Genomic DNA, 15,437 nt, shown 5'->3' on the forward strand with positions numbered 1-15,437 from the left:
CACGGAGGGTAATTACCATGAGTGTTCACCCTGCTTTTACTCTGTGCTCCTATTCCATTCCCTAGAGTGACATCTGCTCGGAGAGACTGGAACTAGAGCATTCAGGAGCTCCCTCCGCAGGCCAGTGGTCCTATTTTCTTCCCTACTGTAACAACAACCAGGACTGAGGCAGTAAGTTTGAAGTAGAACTGACTACACAGAGAGGTCTCTCTCACAGTAGGTGGTACTATACTGCATACAAGGTTTATCTGCCAGTGAGCATCATAAGCCCCTCTGAAAATGATCAGTACAAACATCGCTCAGAACATCCTACCATTCCCCGTGGATTACTGTACTTTACAAATTATCTTTATTTCTTCACTGTTAAATTAAGTCTTCTCAAGTTTGTTATCCCCTCCCTTCTGGCCCAATTTCTGTGGATAATGTAACAAAAGAGAAATACTATTGTGTCACTCACATTGCCCAAGTTTATTTAATACAGAATCATTAATGAAATAATAAAACTATAATCGAGAACTACTTGACTGTTTGGTGTATTTGTTAAAGGAAGTAACTCCACTGAGGATATGTGGTAACTTGCAGATGTAACATGCCCTTATTTCAAGAGCTGATTTGCTATTTAACTACCCTGCAGCATGCTCTCAGTCCCTGGATATCTTTCAATCTGTGGAGCTCCATCCCCACAAAGCATAACCATTAGAGATGGGCAGGAAACGGGATTTCTGTTCAACAGGAAACTCCAACACTTAGCAACTCATTTTCATTTTTAATTGTTTCAAAAAGGTAAACAAATTTCATTTTCACGTTGCAACATTGTAATATAAAATATTAAATATAAATTACAGATGTAAAATATTAAAATTAATAGCAAAAAATGAAACAAGACTGTTTTTGCCTTATTGAAACTAAATATTTCAACATTACCAAAATGAAATGAATCCTCTCCATGTTCTTCCATCAAAAATGTTGTTGAACGTTTCGACCAAAAGTTTTGATTTCAATCAAACTGCATTTTCTGATGGAAAATTACTCTGTGGAAAATGTTTCCACCAGCTTTGATAACCACACTGCCAGGACATCGGGATAATTCTAGTGGCTGGATCTCTTTCCCCTTACAGTAAGAATAGCCAAGTGATTGGCCACACAAGTTTTCAGCAGCCCACAATGTTTCACCAAAAATTGATGTTTGTGGCCTGTTGGAGTAAAAGACCCCATTGTTCACTGCAAGACATTTGGTGCTCACAGTTCTTTGGCTGTGCAGAGGCACTCCCCACTCTGGCAAAGTGGAAAGCACTGAGCAAATGGATCAATAGCCCCATGGGGTATCTATCTTTCCCCCAGGCAGAGGATACAGAGCTATGCATAGGAGCCAGGGTAGAACAGAGAAGGGCATATGGTCCCTCATTTTGGAAGGGAGGAGGTAAGAGATAAGAAGTAGAGTTCCCTTCTTTTTCTTCAGCTAGGAGAGAGGGTGGAGCATGGAGTTCAGTGCAGTGGAGCACTCTGACTCAGGAGAACTGTCCCGGCACAGTATCTCTCCTAGACTCACTCAGACACGTGCACAGATTGTCTGATCTTCCAGGGAGAGAAGTAAGCACTATTGTCATCTTTATTCCCGAGCTCTTTCTAGCATAACTTGGTTAAAGCCTGGAATTTTTTTGGCTCTCCCTACCTTGGTCTCATACCCACGGACTGTGACTTACACACAAACTCCCTGCTTCTTTAGTGTGACAAAGACCCATTGTCCTTAAGAGAGTTCTATGCCATACCCTCAGTCATACACGAACAAACTGTCATGGATTGAAACACTGCTCCCTTGTGGTAGCTTCATGATCCAGTGGAGTTAAAGACACTTATGGCAACTTCAGATGTGTCCTCCTTAGCATATGGGCCACAGCAGCAAGAAGTGAATATTTCACTGCAGCATCACTTATAATTCTGGATTTATTCCCCCCCCCGCCCCCTCCGAAGGCTGCTCCTGTAGGCCATATTCTACACTTCCCTGCATTTTGTGTAGTCACTTACCTTCTGCCATGTCAGAATGGTGGCTTTTTACATCCACTTTGCACAGGTGTGGTTGACAACACAGGTGCAAGGCAGTGGAGAACATGACTCTATGTTTTTAATTCTTGACCAGACTGTGCATAGCTCTCAGATTCCCAGTTCTCCAATGTGGGGGCAATAGGGATAATAATGACCTCAAAGGGGGCAAAGGGAGAGACTTCATTTTTTCTCTTATGCTCAAATATCCTTTCTCTGCCTCCAGTCTCCCTTCAGAAGCCCATCTCTGTTCATTGCTGCCACTTTTCCCATCTGTGTCCTTCAGCTCCAATTCCCTTATTCAGACATCAGTGGTAGGGGGCTGAAGCTGTGGGGAACGGAGTAATTCCAAGCCTATGGGTGGTAATGGGAGAGCACGGGAGGAGAAATAATTTGTCTTTGCTATTGGTTGGGCTGAGCCAGCCCTTTGGCCTGCCAGCAGGAGTTCACACCCAGCCAGCCCTGCTGCAGCCATCAGTCTAGGTGCACATAAAGCTGTCTGGGCTCAGCCTGTACAGCAAAGTTTTTTCCCAGGCTGCCAGTAGGACTGATTGGTGTCCAGGGTGGATGGAGCAGATGTTGCACAATTTGAACCTGTTTTGGAACATGACCCCCCAAAAAACTGTATCTACTGTGTGGTTCCCCAGGAAATTCTGGATGCTTGAGATGTACACGCTCATGGATCCCTGCAGCCTATGGATGAGCTAAGCCATTAGAACCCTGTGGTTGGGGAGCATTAGGTTCTGAATTTGCGTCTGATTTCCATGGAGTCTGGCTGATGTTAGTGTGTACATAGGCACAGATTGCAGCACATCCCTTCTAAATTAATAACCCCCATGAATGAAGCAACAGTGATCATGAAAGAGAAAGTATGTTCTATAGAAAACAATGTTTGTTTATTTATCAGCAGCTCCTAGGCCTTGAAATAATCACACTGTTCAGCAACTAAAACCAGCCTTTCTTTGTGAAAGGAGGTTGTTTGTCTTCTCAAGCGTCCTGATTGGCTTTTGGATGGTGGGCGGAGGTTCTACCATTTTCCATCCTCCTTACTGGCGAATTATAGTCGGACGAGACTTTTTAACACGTTTTTTTAATCTTGAGACTGAGGATAATCTTTGCAAGAACTGCCACCCTGCGAATTCCAGGGTGAAGAAAAAGTAGGGGAAAGGTAAACTCAAAGTCGAAAAGAAAATTAAAAGGAAGAAATCTGCACAAAGCACATCATCAAAAGCAGGAAGACTTTAAAAAAGAATACTACATCTTTCCTTCAGTGCTTTAAACTGTAAACTGTTGCTACTAACAATTTCCCAGGAAGAAAAGAAATCCAGTATTGGAAAACTCAGACTATAGTATTAGTAAAGAGAGACTTTAGAGCATACCGTGGGTGGTTATGCAGGTATTAGATTTCGTTTACCAAAAGCAAGACTTACATCACTGAAAACCAGATGATGGAAGGAACAGAAGCTTTATAAAACAGGGATGAGAAGGCAATGCAGCAACTTCCCTGATTCTGAATAAAAACACCAATACCAAAAAGACCACTATGCTCCAGCTTGCAAACCTCTGTAGATTCTGGTGTGACAATCATAAGGATATGCTAGTAAGCCCTACATAAACCTGATAAAAAGGTTAGCAAATTTGATAGTGTTTCTTTAAAATATAACAGAAAAAGAATAAATCTATTAAGAAAGAAATTTCAAGGGCGGAAAGGTGGGGAAAGGAGTTGACACAGTGCAGTCAGAACCCGTTCGGAGACATCAGGGCAAAGCTGAAGAAGGACCTGGAGCTGAAGTAGAAGCATCTGAGGAAAACAAGGACAAATCCAAGGAGGAGAGCAACCAGGAAGTGAAGCATTATGGCACTGGTGAAGGAGCTCCTCAGGGCCAGAAACCTGCTGCTGGTTGTGCTCATTCCACTTCTGCTGCTTCCTCTGCCACTTTTATACCCCAGTAGTGTAAGTACATTATTGTTTCCTTTTTATTAAAGCTTGTGGAGCAGACGGGCAAAGAGAGTGATGGTGAGTTGCAGGGTAACCATCCTGGACAGGTGTGCTGCAGAAAATGGGGGGGCTGGGAGGGACTTACAGAGCAATTATTCTTACAGGGCAATGATGCCCCTTTGTAGAACTTAGAAATATGATTTATTTAGCAGCAAGAGTAGTAGTTGTCATAGCAACCAAATATGATGTCACAAGCAGAGGTGGGGAATCAGCACCGAAGCTGAAAAAGCTCCTGTTTTCAGGCAAATGCATCAAATACGTTTTTTTTTTAAGTGTGACAAAAATACAGACTATGTATGGCAGATACACGGCATTATCTTTAACAAGCATTCTTTTAAAAATTATACCAGGTGTCATGAGGCTCGTAATGACAACAGGTTGTCCGGGGACTTTCAAATTAGACTGAGTTTTTATAAGACAGCTGTAAAGAATGGAGCCAGGATTCAGTGATAGAAATGTAGGAACATCCACAGCATTTGCTAATGCATATCAGACCTTGTTTTCTCTAGTCCAGTATTACACTTCTGTCAGTAGCTAAGTGTTGAAGTCTCAGAGAAAGGCACAACAGCACAAAATGGAGGAATTGTGGATGGGGGCTGAGGAATCTGGTTTTTATTCCTGACACTGCCATGGACTTCCTGTCCTTGGCATAGTCATTTTATCTCTCTGTGCCTGCATTTCCCCATTTGTAAAATGGAGGATAATAACACTTGTCTACCTCATAAGGATGTTGAGGCTTAATTTGTTAATGTTTGTGAGGTATTCAAAAATCTATGGTGATGATCCCCATAGAGATGCCTATAAATAAATATACATCTGGCCAGTGGAGCGGTACCTTACCTTGGGAGCAAAATTCCTTCCTGATTCCTGCTAATGACCAACTCGAACTCTCCTGCTTCTGTGAGGATATATATTACCAAAGGCATAAATAGAAATATTATTAATGGCCATAAAATTATCCATCCCTTTTTGGAATATAGCCATAGGGTTTGATAGAGAAGAAGATCAAGATTCACAGAATAGGACTGTTCCAACACCAGAGAGCTTTGCGTTGGACTTTGCAGTAACTTTTATTGCTCCAGACTTCATGGCAGAATACTAATAAACTTAGCTGACAGGATACTACTCAAATATTTTAATGTAGTTTTTATTTCTTGCTGTCCACTGATTGTAAATCCTCCTCAAAGCTCGAAGATTAAATTAGCCCTTAACTGATTTTGTCCTGTTCCATTAATCAATTATACTATTTTTCTGTCTTTCTCATGGAAATTGAAGTTAACACAGGATTTATGTTTCTACCAGCTGCCAGCTCCATTGACAGTATCAGTCCAACACTGGGAATAACATTTGGTTATATGAATTACACCCCCTCACCTCATGCTGCCAGACCCACTGCCCCACTGAATCCATTCACTCACACGTAGCCCTTCCACTCCAAGAAGAGCAGGAGGTGCTGGGTGCAGTAAACAGACAACACAGTGTGCCAGGGGGACAGACTAGGATTCAAAGAACATGGCCAAAGATTGTGTACTTTGGTTCATATTAGTCTTATTTGAATTAAAGAGAGGAAACATATAGGGTGATGGCAAAAGCACAGGAATGAGGATTGAGATTTGGTTTTCATTCCTGCCACTGAATCACTGTATGATCTTGGGTAAGTCCAAGATTTTTCAAGATTCTCTTGAGTTTGGGTACCAACTTGAAAGGGACCTGGCTTTCAGTAAGTGCTGAGCCCCCACTCTCTGACAATCAGGCCTTTTCAAGTTCTTTCAAGTCGGGCACTCAAAAAACCCACCCTCCCAATTTACCTGTCACTTTTAAAAATCTTGCCTCATTTTCCCCATCTACATAACCAGTAAATGCCTTCCTGCCTCATAGGGCTGGTGGGAGGCGACTTCATTCATGCTTTGAGATCCTAAAATGGAAGATTCTACAATGATGAAAAATTTAATCATTATCTTTAGTCAGGGATTGTAACATGGTTGCCTACAGTCCCGCCTTTCTTCTGCCACAGGGGCTAATTGAGATGGCGTTGGTGGAAGCAAAGTCATTTCACCAAAGCCTTTCTATATATATCCCACTCCACTGCATTCTGCTTCCCTGCTCCCTGTTCCAGGCCCCTCTGTAGCTGTGGATTTTGCACCCCCTTTGGGCTGTGTGAGGAGAAGGGATGGGGTGGAACAGCCAACACTTCACTAGACACAACCCCACTTCAATACTTAGTCACTCTGGTTACCAATGAATAAATAAATAAATAAACGTTAAATAGAAGAGATTAGCATGGTTTCTCATAGAAACAAGCCCTCTTAAAGCACTTGCAGAATAAATAGCCCAAGCTGCTACAGAAGCTGATTAAGTCTTTAGCAGAGATTATCATACAGCAGTTACTGTGAACACTTTTCTCCCCAAGCATTTACTGCTCAGTTTTCTGCCTTTTCAAAATGGACTTTATTTTGTTTTTGTTTGGAAATTGAGGACACACTTGTTCTTAGGAAGAAAAAAGCAACAGTGCCCATCCCCTCTCTCTCTCTCTCTTGTAACAGATTCAACTTTTCCTCCAGCCCACATAAACTGTGTGTTGCCCCATTTTTACTATTGTACGTTATTTACCTCACAAAAAAAGGGTTAGAGAAATATGCAATGTAGTTGTAGCTGTCTCGGTCCCAGGAAAGTAGAGAGAGAAGGTGGGTGAGGTAATATCTTTTATTGGACCAACTTTGGTTGGTGAGAGAGGCAACCTTTCAAGCCACACAGAGCTCTTCTTCATTTATGTGTTGAAAAATTATATCACATACTTTTGAAAGGGGAAGTAGTTTAGGATCAACATATTATCCGATTAAAATTATTTTTGGCAAAGAATATCTTTAAGATTTTATATATTTACTGTAAGCAAAGTAAAACACTCTTAGTTCCACCAAGATTTATTTTTAAATGGTCACTGTTTCTCATGTAGGACCTACACAAACTCAGTGCTTTTGTTCTGCAGCAGAAGTTAACTAATAAACATTCCAGAAATATGTTAAATGGCTCCCGGGGACTCTGAGTGCAGGTTCATACACTGTATCATATATAAGTCTATATTGCTTTTGTTGTCAACGATGGGGCTGCACTAACTAGGGAGGGAGTAAACAAATAGAGTTGTGTTAATTTCATGTCTTATGACAAACATATGGAAAGATCCAATATATGTTAAATGGGAAGGGAGAAAGTTGCCAGCAGAATTTTTTTTCAGGCTTCTAAATGGAATTATAAGCAACAGAGAGAAAAATAAATAAACCTATAAAAATGTTCTTAGTGTTTAATGTAAGTATCTTGTACTACTTTTTCCTTGTCATCATCCTTTTGTATCTTTGCCCAACATTTGGACTCCTGACACTGCCATGCCACAGGTGCGAATCAATATCAACATGCAGAACAGCCTGGACACTTGATTTATGACTTGACTTGATTTATGACAGTTTTTCCAAGGCTGCAATTCTGCCCCCACTAAATCTATAGGCCTGATCCAAAGCACATTGAAGTCACTGAAAGTAGTTAGCTCACTTCCCTAGGTGGAGAAAATCAGTCCAATGACAGGCAGGTTGTGTGGCTAAAATCATGCCTTGTGGGGTAGTGATAAAAACAGAAGCCTCTGAAGAGCCAGGAGAATTGAGGCACTGAGCAGCAATGCTAGAACCTGCCTGCTGGTGGGCTATGAAGTCCCTTACCAAGGGAGAAGCACTGCACAGCCCCACAAAGGAGGGCTGTAGAATCCTTTAACCAGGGAGAAGGATTTGAACCCGAGAGACCAAAGGAAACTCTATATTTATAAAGACTCAATAAACTGGACACCAGGAAGGGGAATATGACTTCAGGATGTGAACAAGTTAGTTGGGAGAAGCAAGAGGGAGCTGAGGGTGACATTAGGGTTGCCAGTTCTGAGGTAAAAACAGCAACAACGGGACATCTAGGATGAGCCTGAGCCCATGAAACTGGACAGCTGGCAGTGTGTACTGAGCACCATACAGCTTTCCCAGGACAGCTAACTCAAGAAAAGGATGATCCTGGGAAAACCTGCACAGGGGGCAACCGGGGTGCTGGAACAATTTGTATAGCGGGGATGCTGAAAGCCATTGAACCAAACTGTAAACCCTATATATGATGGAAACCACTTCAAGCCAGGAGGTGCAGCAACACCCCCAGAACCACTAGTTCCAGCACCTATGGTGGCAACCCTAGGTGGCATGCCTGCAGCACCATGTTGTGCCAGGAGGGGGCATGCTGCAGGGATGGAGCCAAGCCACACGCAGACTGTGAATGTGATCCTACTCCTCGGTCTCTCTTGAAAATTGACTATGAAGTCTAAAAGTATTTGGTGATGTGGTTGACAAGCCATTGACTCCTAGGTTAATGTCATTAACTTGATTAACCATGTGACTCTGGCCTAGACTACATTTAGCTTGTCTCCATAGATTACAGAAAGTGGATTAATTCTCTGCACCACACAACCTGTGTTCTATCAGTTTACTCTTCATTTTGTGTAGGATTAAGAGGTTACACAGTTTTTTAAATATAAGATTTTGAAGCCAATCAAGAATTTATTTTTATTGTGTGAGCACTTCAAATTCATAAACAAGTACATCAAATAATTCAAATGTATGTTTCCATATGGTTTGTAGATTTGGACCTCATTATTCATGTTTTAGTTTTGAAAAGAGAAACAAGCAAGATGATTGCCATGTGAATAAGGATACCTTCCAGCTGTCTAAATAGCTAATAATTGCAATGAGCCATATCCCAGGTGCATACATTAAATTCAATGGAATTTTGTCTGACTTTGGCACAGTCTAAAAAAGAAAATTTCAGGCTAGCTCCAATCTCTAGACTTTTCACTATATTATTTTAAAGAATCTGTTACGAATGTCATAAACTGTACGTTACCCTTCCTTCACTCCCAGATATCCCCACTCCCGCCTCTGCATCTTCATTCTTTTTTCTAAAGTTAATCCTAGGTTTCCTGCTGCTATCCTGCCCTTCAGAATTTGAAGAAACAAAAGTAACAAATGGTTCAGTGCAAACCTACAACCACCAGGAAACATAGAGTTAAGGATGCCCCTTTCTATAACTTACTTTGTGGCCTCGTTCCAAGAGTTTGAGATCCATGTGTGGGGAGGCAGAGAGAGAGAGAGAGCGCGCTTCTGAGATCACTCTCTGTTTTTCTGAAATTCCAGCATATGTGTGTGTGTGTCTGTGTGTCAGATTTTGAGATCAGTGAGTATGTGGCAAGAGGGGGTGGTCAAATCAGTGTTTGGGGACCTGTATGATGGCTAGCTCTAGCTGAAACTATCACTCTCATGAGCTACAAACTCACACTCAAAAATTAAAACAGAAATTTGTGATGTGTAGAGATATAAAGGAAAAGGAAAAACCACAGCATTCCTTAATCTTACAGAAGTCATTGCTGTCCAAAGTTCTGGTGTGGACAGAATTGGCAACAATTTGATAAGTGTACATTTCTAGCAATGGAGATAGCTGGTGTAACACCATGCAAGTACCTTTTCTAGGCAACCCGGATAATTTACTGCAGCCTTCCAGCTTATTTTTCAAACAGACGTGTGTCTCTTCACTCTCTATCACATTCAGCAGAGCTCGCCTGCGTCTCAGTGAGTTATGCTTAGAGTTCTGGGAATATTTACTGCTAACAACTAAACAAATTTAGCCTCTTTTTCTGTTCATGAATTATCTTCAAGCAGATGTCAATTTTCACAAATTGGGGGCCAGATCCTTAGCTGGTATAAATTGACAGCTCTATGGAAGTTAAAGGAGCTATGAACATTTACACCAGCTAAGAATCTTACCATTGTTCATTATTGAAAATTATCCATTGGATGGTTTGTATGAAAATATGTCACCCTATGGATTTCTTATTAAATAATCACAGACTGTTGCTTTGAGTGTTCACTACTCATAATTTCCTGTTTGAGCTGTGTGATTTGTTCCTACTCCTGGACTAGATGATTCCCAAAACAACAAAGAGTTTTCAGGAAGCCACATGAACTCTTCTTGTGCCAATTGACGGGTATTTCTAACACTTACCTTTTCCAGTATTGTGTACAAAAATTACTGCAGAAAAAGAAACAGAGAGCAAATCACAGGGGACTTGAATACCCTTTAAATTAATTAGTTTTTATTCAAATCAATGTTTGTGAATATCTGTTGACAGTACTCCCTGGGCTCTAGGATCCACACTCAACTGTTTCTTTTCTGTAGTTCAGCATATAATACCATCCAGAACTCAACCCAAAGAAAATGTTTACACAGATTAGTATCTGTCATTGCTTCTATTTGTTTAAAAACTTCAGCCAGCTCTTATTCAGCTGCCTAGGTTTAAATTAGTTGTCATTGACCTGACTTTAACCCTTATTTCTGAAAATGACATTAAACATTCACAATTCGAACAACAAAGAGCATTAAAGTAACTGAAATATAAATAGTAAAAACAACAATTTAATTAAATAATATAAACTAGGAGTACCCAAGCTGCCGTTAGACAAATACAGATCCAGATTGCTGTGCTCCAGCTATATAATTTCATTGGACATTCTGGACCACACAGGAACTATTACAATTGCATAACACATATGTATATTTTGTTTGGTTCTTAACCTTAATACAACACTGGTTCGTATGCTAAACTTTCCATCATAAGGTTTCACGATTCTATAGTCTGGAATCTGGTTGAGTTAGGAAAGACATTTTCTCTCATTCTTGTACAAGAATTTATCACAGTTACAATGTCACTACAGGCAAGAAAAAGCAGTTGGAGTGTCTAGAGTAGACTGGGTTAGAGTGGATGAGATCAAAGACTAATTTTAATATTTGTGGATTATGAAGCATGCATTTGGGAAATGGGAAGTCTTGAGACTCAGAGGATTGTGGTTTAATCGGTAGCAATTTGAAGTGACCACTCAATAAAAATAAATTCTTGATTTGGCTTCAGAATTGTATATTTAAAATTGAAGTAACTTAAGAAACGGTGTAACCTCTTTAATAGTCACTCCTTATGCTCTTCTTTTTACCCCAATTGTTTTCCTAATCCATTTCTAACTTGTCACCGGTATAGTCCTTAAACTCTTAGTAGCATCCTGCTCTCTTTTAGAATTTCTTCAGTCCTCTAGTGGTAGCCCACAATTTAGTCCCAGCTAACTGGCTCTTTGGGAAGTCCCCATAATATGGTCCCCATGGACTATGGTGTAATCTAATCACCTGTGACTGGGCCCTCTCTGTGGACACATTTGCAAAGGCTGATGCAGCAGAGGTGATTTCAGCGATGTCTAACCTCAGTGATTTCTCCCCACAGGAAGCCTCATGTGCCTATGTGCTGATAGTGACAGCTGTGTACTGGGTCTCAGAAGCGGTACCGCTCGGAGCTGCAGCCCTAGTTCCTGCTTTCCTCTATCCACTCTTCGGAGTCATGAAGTCCAGTGAGGTAGCTCAAAGTGTACTTTTGAATCACTTCTTCTTACTCTGTTAATCGTTTGCAACAAACAATTCAGGAGAGCAACAGGGATAACAGAGTGCTAAGTGTCCTAAACATGTAAAAAGTAGGCCAACCATCAGCATATAGAAGGAACATAGTATGACATTCTGGGGTGCAATCTAGACCGATGTGGGGCTATGTCACCCCTGCCCTGCAACCTTGGGTGTCTCACAGTGCTGCTGTAGCTTCCAACTTGGATCACTCACAATTAGCTTGCCAGCATTCAGGTCACACACAGAGTGTCTTTGTATAGCCACAGACCTGGTCCATCAGCTCTGACCCCGGCAGCTTGTCAGCAGAGACCAGCCACACCCTGGCTTCCACCAGCCTGGGTTACTATTTGCAGGGTGACCCCAATATACTCCCAGTCCTGAATTTCCCCCCAAAACATGTGTTCTGCACTGTCCAGCCCTCTCCTGGACAGTCCAGATATATTAGGTCTGTTGCCCTGCAAAGGAGATCCATACACAACGGTTTGTTACCTTAAATGAAGTTACCCAAATAATTCACAACACTGGGTTAGTTTTAATTAAAGAATAAAACAAGTTTATTTAACTATAAAAATAGATTTTAAGTGAGTACAAAAAGTAATAAGGCATTAAAGTTAGAAATGGTTACAAGAAAAATAAAGATAAAATGCTTTCTAAACTTAAGAAAATAGACTTGGTTCAAGGTGAAGTTCTTACATGTTTTCAGTGCTTTGCTGACTAAACTCTTAGGCCAGGATCTGTTCCCAAAGTCCATAAGTCCATTTGTTGTCTTAGCTGGCAAAGAGAGATGAATAGGGAGAGAGAACTTGGCGTGCTTTTCCCCCTCACTTTTATAGTTCAATCACCCTTTGAAATGCATCTTCCTGAGAGTGACCCCTAGATAAAGTTCTTTCCAGCTGAGAGCAAGGAGACACGGAGTCTGGTAGGGAGGGGGATTATTTTGCTGCTGTTTGCTAAGATGCAGACCTATTTGTTCCTACCCCTTTTCCTTGCCAAAGAATGGCCACTTGATAGGTTATGGCCCATCAGCTTTGATGACACCTGGCTGTGGGTTCAGTTTTTCCTTTGTCTTTGAGGAACAGGTTTACCCACTTCCCAGACTTGTCTGATAAACATACTTCAGTCATGATTTCAGGTTATGTTCATAACTGTGAATATAATGTTGTTACATACATTTGATCATGAAATTATTGACCAGCAAGTTATTAGTTTTCAAATGATACCTGACAAGGCATATTTTACACAAATATTACACTGGTCTACAATTTTAGAGAAGTCGTCTGCTTCAGAGATAAAATGTGCTATTTATTATGTATTTTGATGTGCTGAATTCAAATATGACAATTAAAACAACTGTTTGGCTACTGTTTCTAAGATATTTAAGTTTTTACATTTTATGTCTATGTATATTGTGTAGATAGTAGAGTTTTAATCATAAATTGTAAACCTAGGTCTTTTCATGCGTTTATGGTTGCTTTACATGATAATATTTCACCTGCCCTGTTTATGCAACACTTTAAAAATCAGCAAAAGGGTTATATAAATAAAATTTATTATGAAACAAAAGGCAAAAAACTATTATGTACATAGTTTAGTCCTATTCAGTGTCTACTCGGCGCTTCTTGGCTTGTCTCTTGTATTCATTAAATGGAGCATCTCTTGTCACTGTCCAGCAATAGTCTGCAAGCATTGATGGGCTCCATTTGCCCTGATAGCGTTTCTCCATTGTTGCAATGTCCTGGTGAAATCACTCGCCGTGCTCGTCGCTCACTGCTCCGCAGTTCGGTGGAAAAAAATCTAGATGAGAGTGCAAAAAATGTATCTTTAGTGACATGTTGCAACCAAGGCTTTTGTATGCCTTGAGGAGGTTTTCCACCAATAACCTGTAGTTGTCTGCCTTGTTGTTTCCGAGAAAATTTATTGCCACTAACTGGAAGGCTTTCCATGCCATCTTTTCCTTGCCACGCAGTGCATGGTCAAATGCATCATCTCGAAGAAGTTCACGAATCTGAGGACCAACAAAGACACCTTCCTTTATCTTAGCTTCACTTAACCTTGGAAATTTTCCACGGAGGTACTTGAAAGCTGCATGTGTTTTGTCAATGGCCTTGACAAAGTTCTTCATCAGACCCAGCTTGATGTGTAAGGGTGGTAACAAAATCTTCCTTGATTCAACAAGTGGTGGATGCTGAACACTTTTCCTCCCAGGCTCCAATGACTGTCGGAGTGGCCAATCTTTCTTGATGTAGTGGGAATCTCTTGCACGACTATCCCATTCACAGAGAAAACAGCAGTACTTTGTGTATCCAGTCTGCAGACCAAGCAAGAGAGCAACAACCTTCAAATCGCCACAAAGCTGCCACTGATGTTGATCATAGTTTATGCACCTCAAAAGTTGTTTCATGTTGTCACAGGTTTCCTTCATATGGACTGCATGACCAACTGGAATTGATGGCAAAACATTGCCATTATGCAGTAAAACAGCTTTAAGACTCGTCTTGGATGAATCAATGAACAGTCTCCACTCATCTGGATCGTGAGCGATGTTGAGGGCTGCCATCACACCATCGATGTTGTTGCAGGCTACAAGATCACCTTCCATGAAGAAGAATGGGACAAGATCCTTTGGACGGTCACGGAACATGGAAACCCTAACATCACCTGCCAGGAGATTCCACTGCTGTAGTCTGGAGCCCAACAGCTCTGCCTTACTCTTGGGTAGTTCCAAATCCCTGACAAGGTCCTTCAGTTCACCTTGTGTTATGAGGTGTGGTTCAGAGGAGGAGGATGGGAGAAAATGTGGGTCCTGTGACATTGATGGTTCAGGACCAGAAGTTTCATCCTCTTCCTCTTCCTCGTCTGACTCAAGTGAGAATGATTCTGGTGCATCAGGAACCGGCAGTCCTTCTCCATGGGGTACTGGGCGTATAGCTGATGGAATGTTTGGATAATGCACAGTCCACTTTTTCTTCTTTGACACACCTTTCCCAACTGGAGGCACCATGCAGAAGTAACAATTGCTGGTATGATCTGTTGTCTCTCTCCAAATCATTGGCACTGCAAAAGGCATAGATTTCCTTTTCCTGTTCAACCACTGGCGAAGATTTGTTGCACAAGTGTTGCAGCATATGTGTGGGGCCCACCTCTTGTCCTGATCTCCCATTTTGCAGCCAAAAGAAAGGTGATAGGCTTTTTTAACCATAGTGGTTATACTGCGCTTTTGTGATGCAAAAGTCACTTCACCACAAACATAGCAGAAGTTATCCGCACTGTTCACACAAGTACGAGGCATCTCTGCTCACTTTGGCTAAACAGAAATGTGTCCCTTTGCAAAATCAAACACTGACAAATAAGAGAGCACGACACTGTATGATTTCTAGAGCTGATATAGGGCAATTTGTTCAGCAGAGTGATGTAAGCTTCGTTATGATTGCATCATCCATGACTTCTAGGAATAACATGATGCAATTCATATCATGTATGATGCAATACCAGCTTCAGATTGCATCATTCATTGTTTTGCCTAAAAAGCAAGTACTGTCCAAACCCAGTCATAGATTTATTCATAGATCCAGTCAAAGATGTATTTTAGTCATTTCTGGTTTAAATTGAGATCCCTTCCCTTTATAACTCACTTATCCTCCGCCATTCCCAAGTCAAGAGTTGTATATACTGACCCAATAGCATATCTTGAAAACTAGAGCCAATCAACAATTTTAAGCATCATTTTCGTTCTCAGTGACCAAGAATTAGTAAAGTTTGACTACATTTATTTCAGAAGCATTTTGGCTGTAGAGCAGTGTTATTACAATAGTGTATAGCAGGGGTGACCAATCTGCAGCTTATGAGCCACATGCGACTCTTTTACAGTTAAAGTGTGGCTCACGGA

General features: G+C 41.1%; 1 protein-coding gene across 1 annotated transcript in view; it reads left to right on the forward strand.

Moving 5' to 3' along the window:
- Window positions 1–3,895: 3,895 nt before the first annotated feature.
- The window catches only part of SLC13A4 (solute carrier family 13 member 4), a 36,283-nt gene continuing 24,741 nt past the window's right edge, over window positions 3,896–15,437 (forward strand). Inside the window, exons 1-2 of the mRNA XM_065406880.1 lie at window positions 3,896–3,994; window positions 11,379–11,507. Of these exons, the coding sequence (XP_065262952.1) occupies window positions 3,896–3,994; window positions 11,379–11,507 (228 nt within the window). The remainder of the gene's footprint in view (window positions 3,995–11,378; window positions 11,508–15,437) is intronic.

The sequence above is a fragment of the Emys orbicularis genome, chromosome 1, assembly GCF_028017835.1.
Source record: "Emys orbicularis isolate rEmyOrb1 chromosome 1, rEmyOrb1.hap1, whole genome shotgun sequence".
NCBI lineage: Eukaryota > Metazoa > Chordata > Testudines > Emydidae > Emys > Emys orbicularis.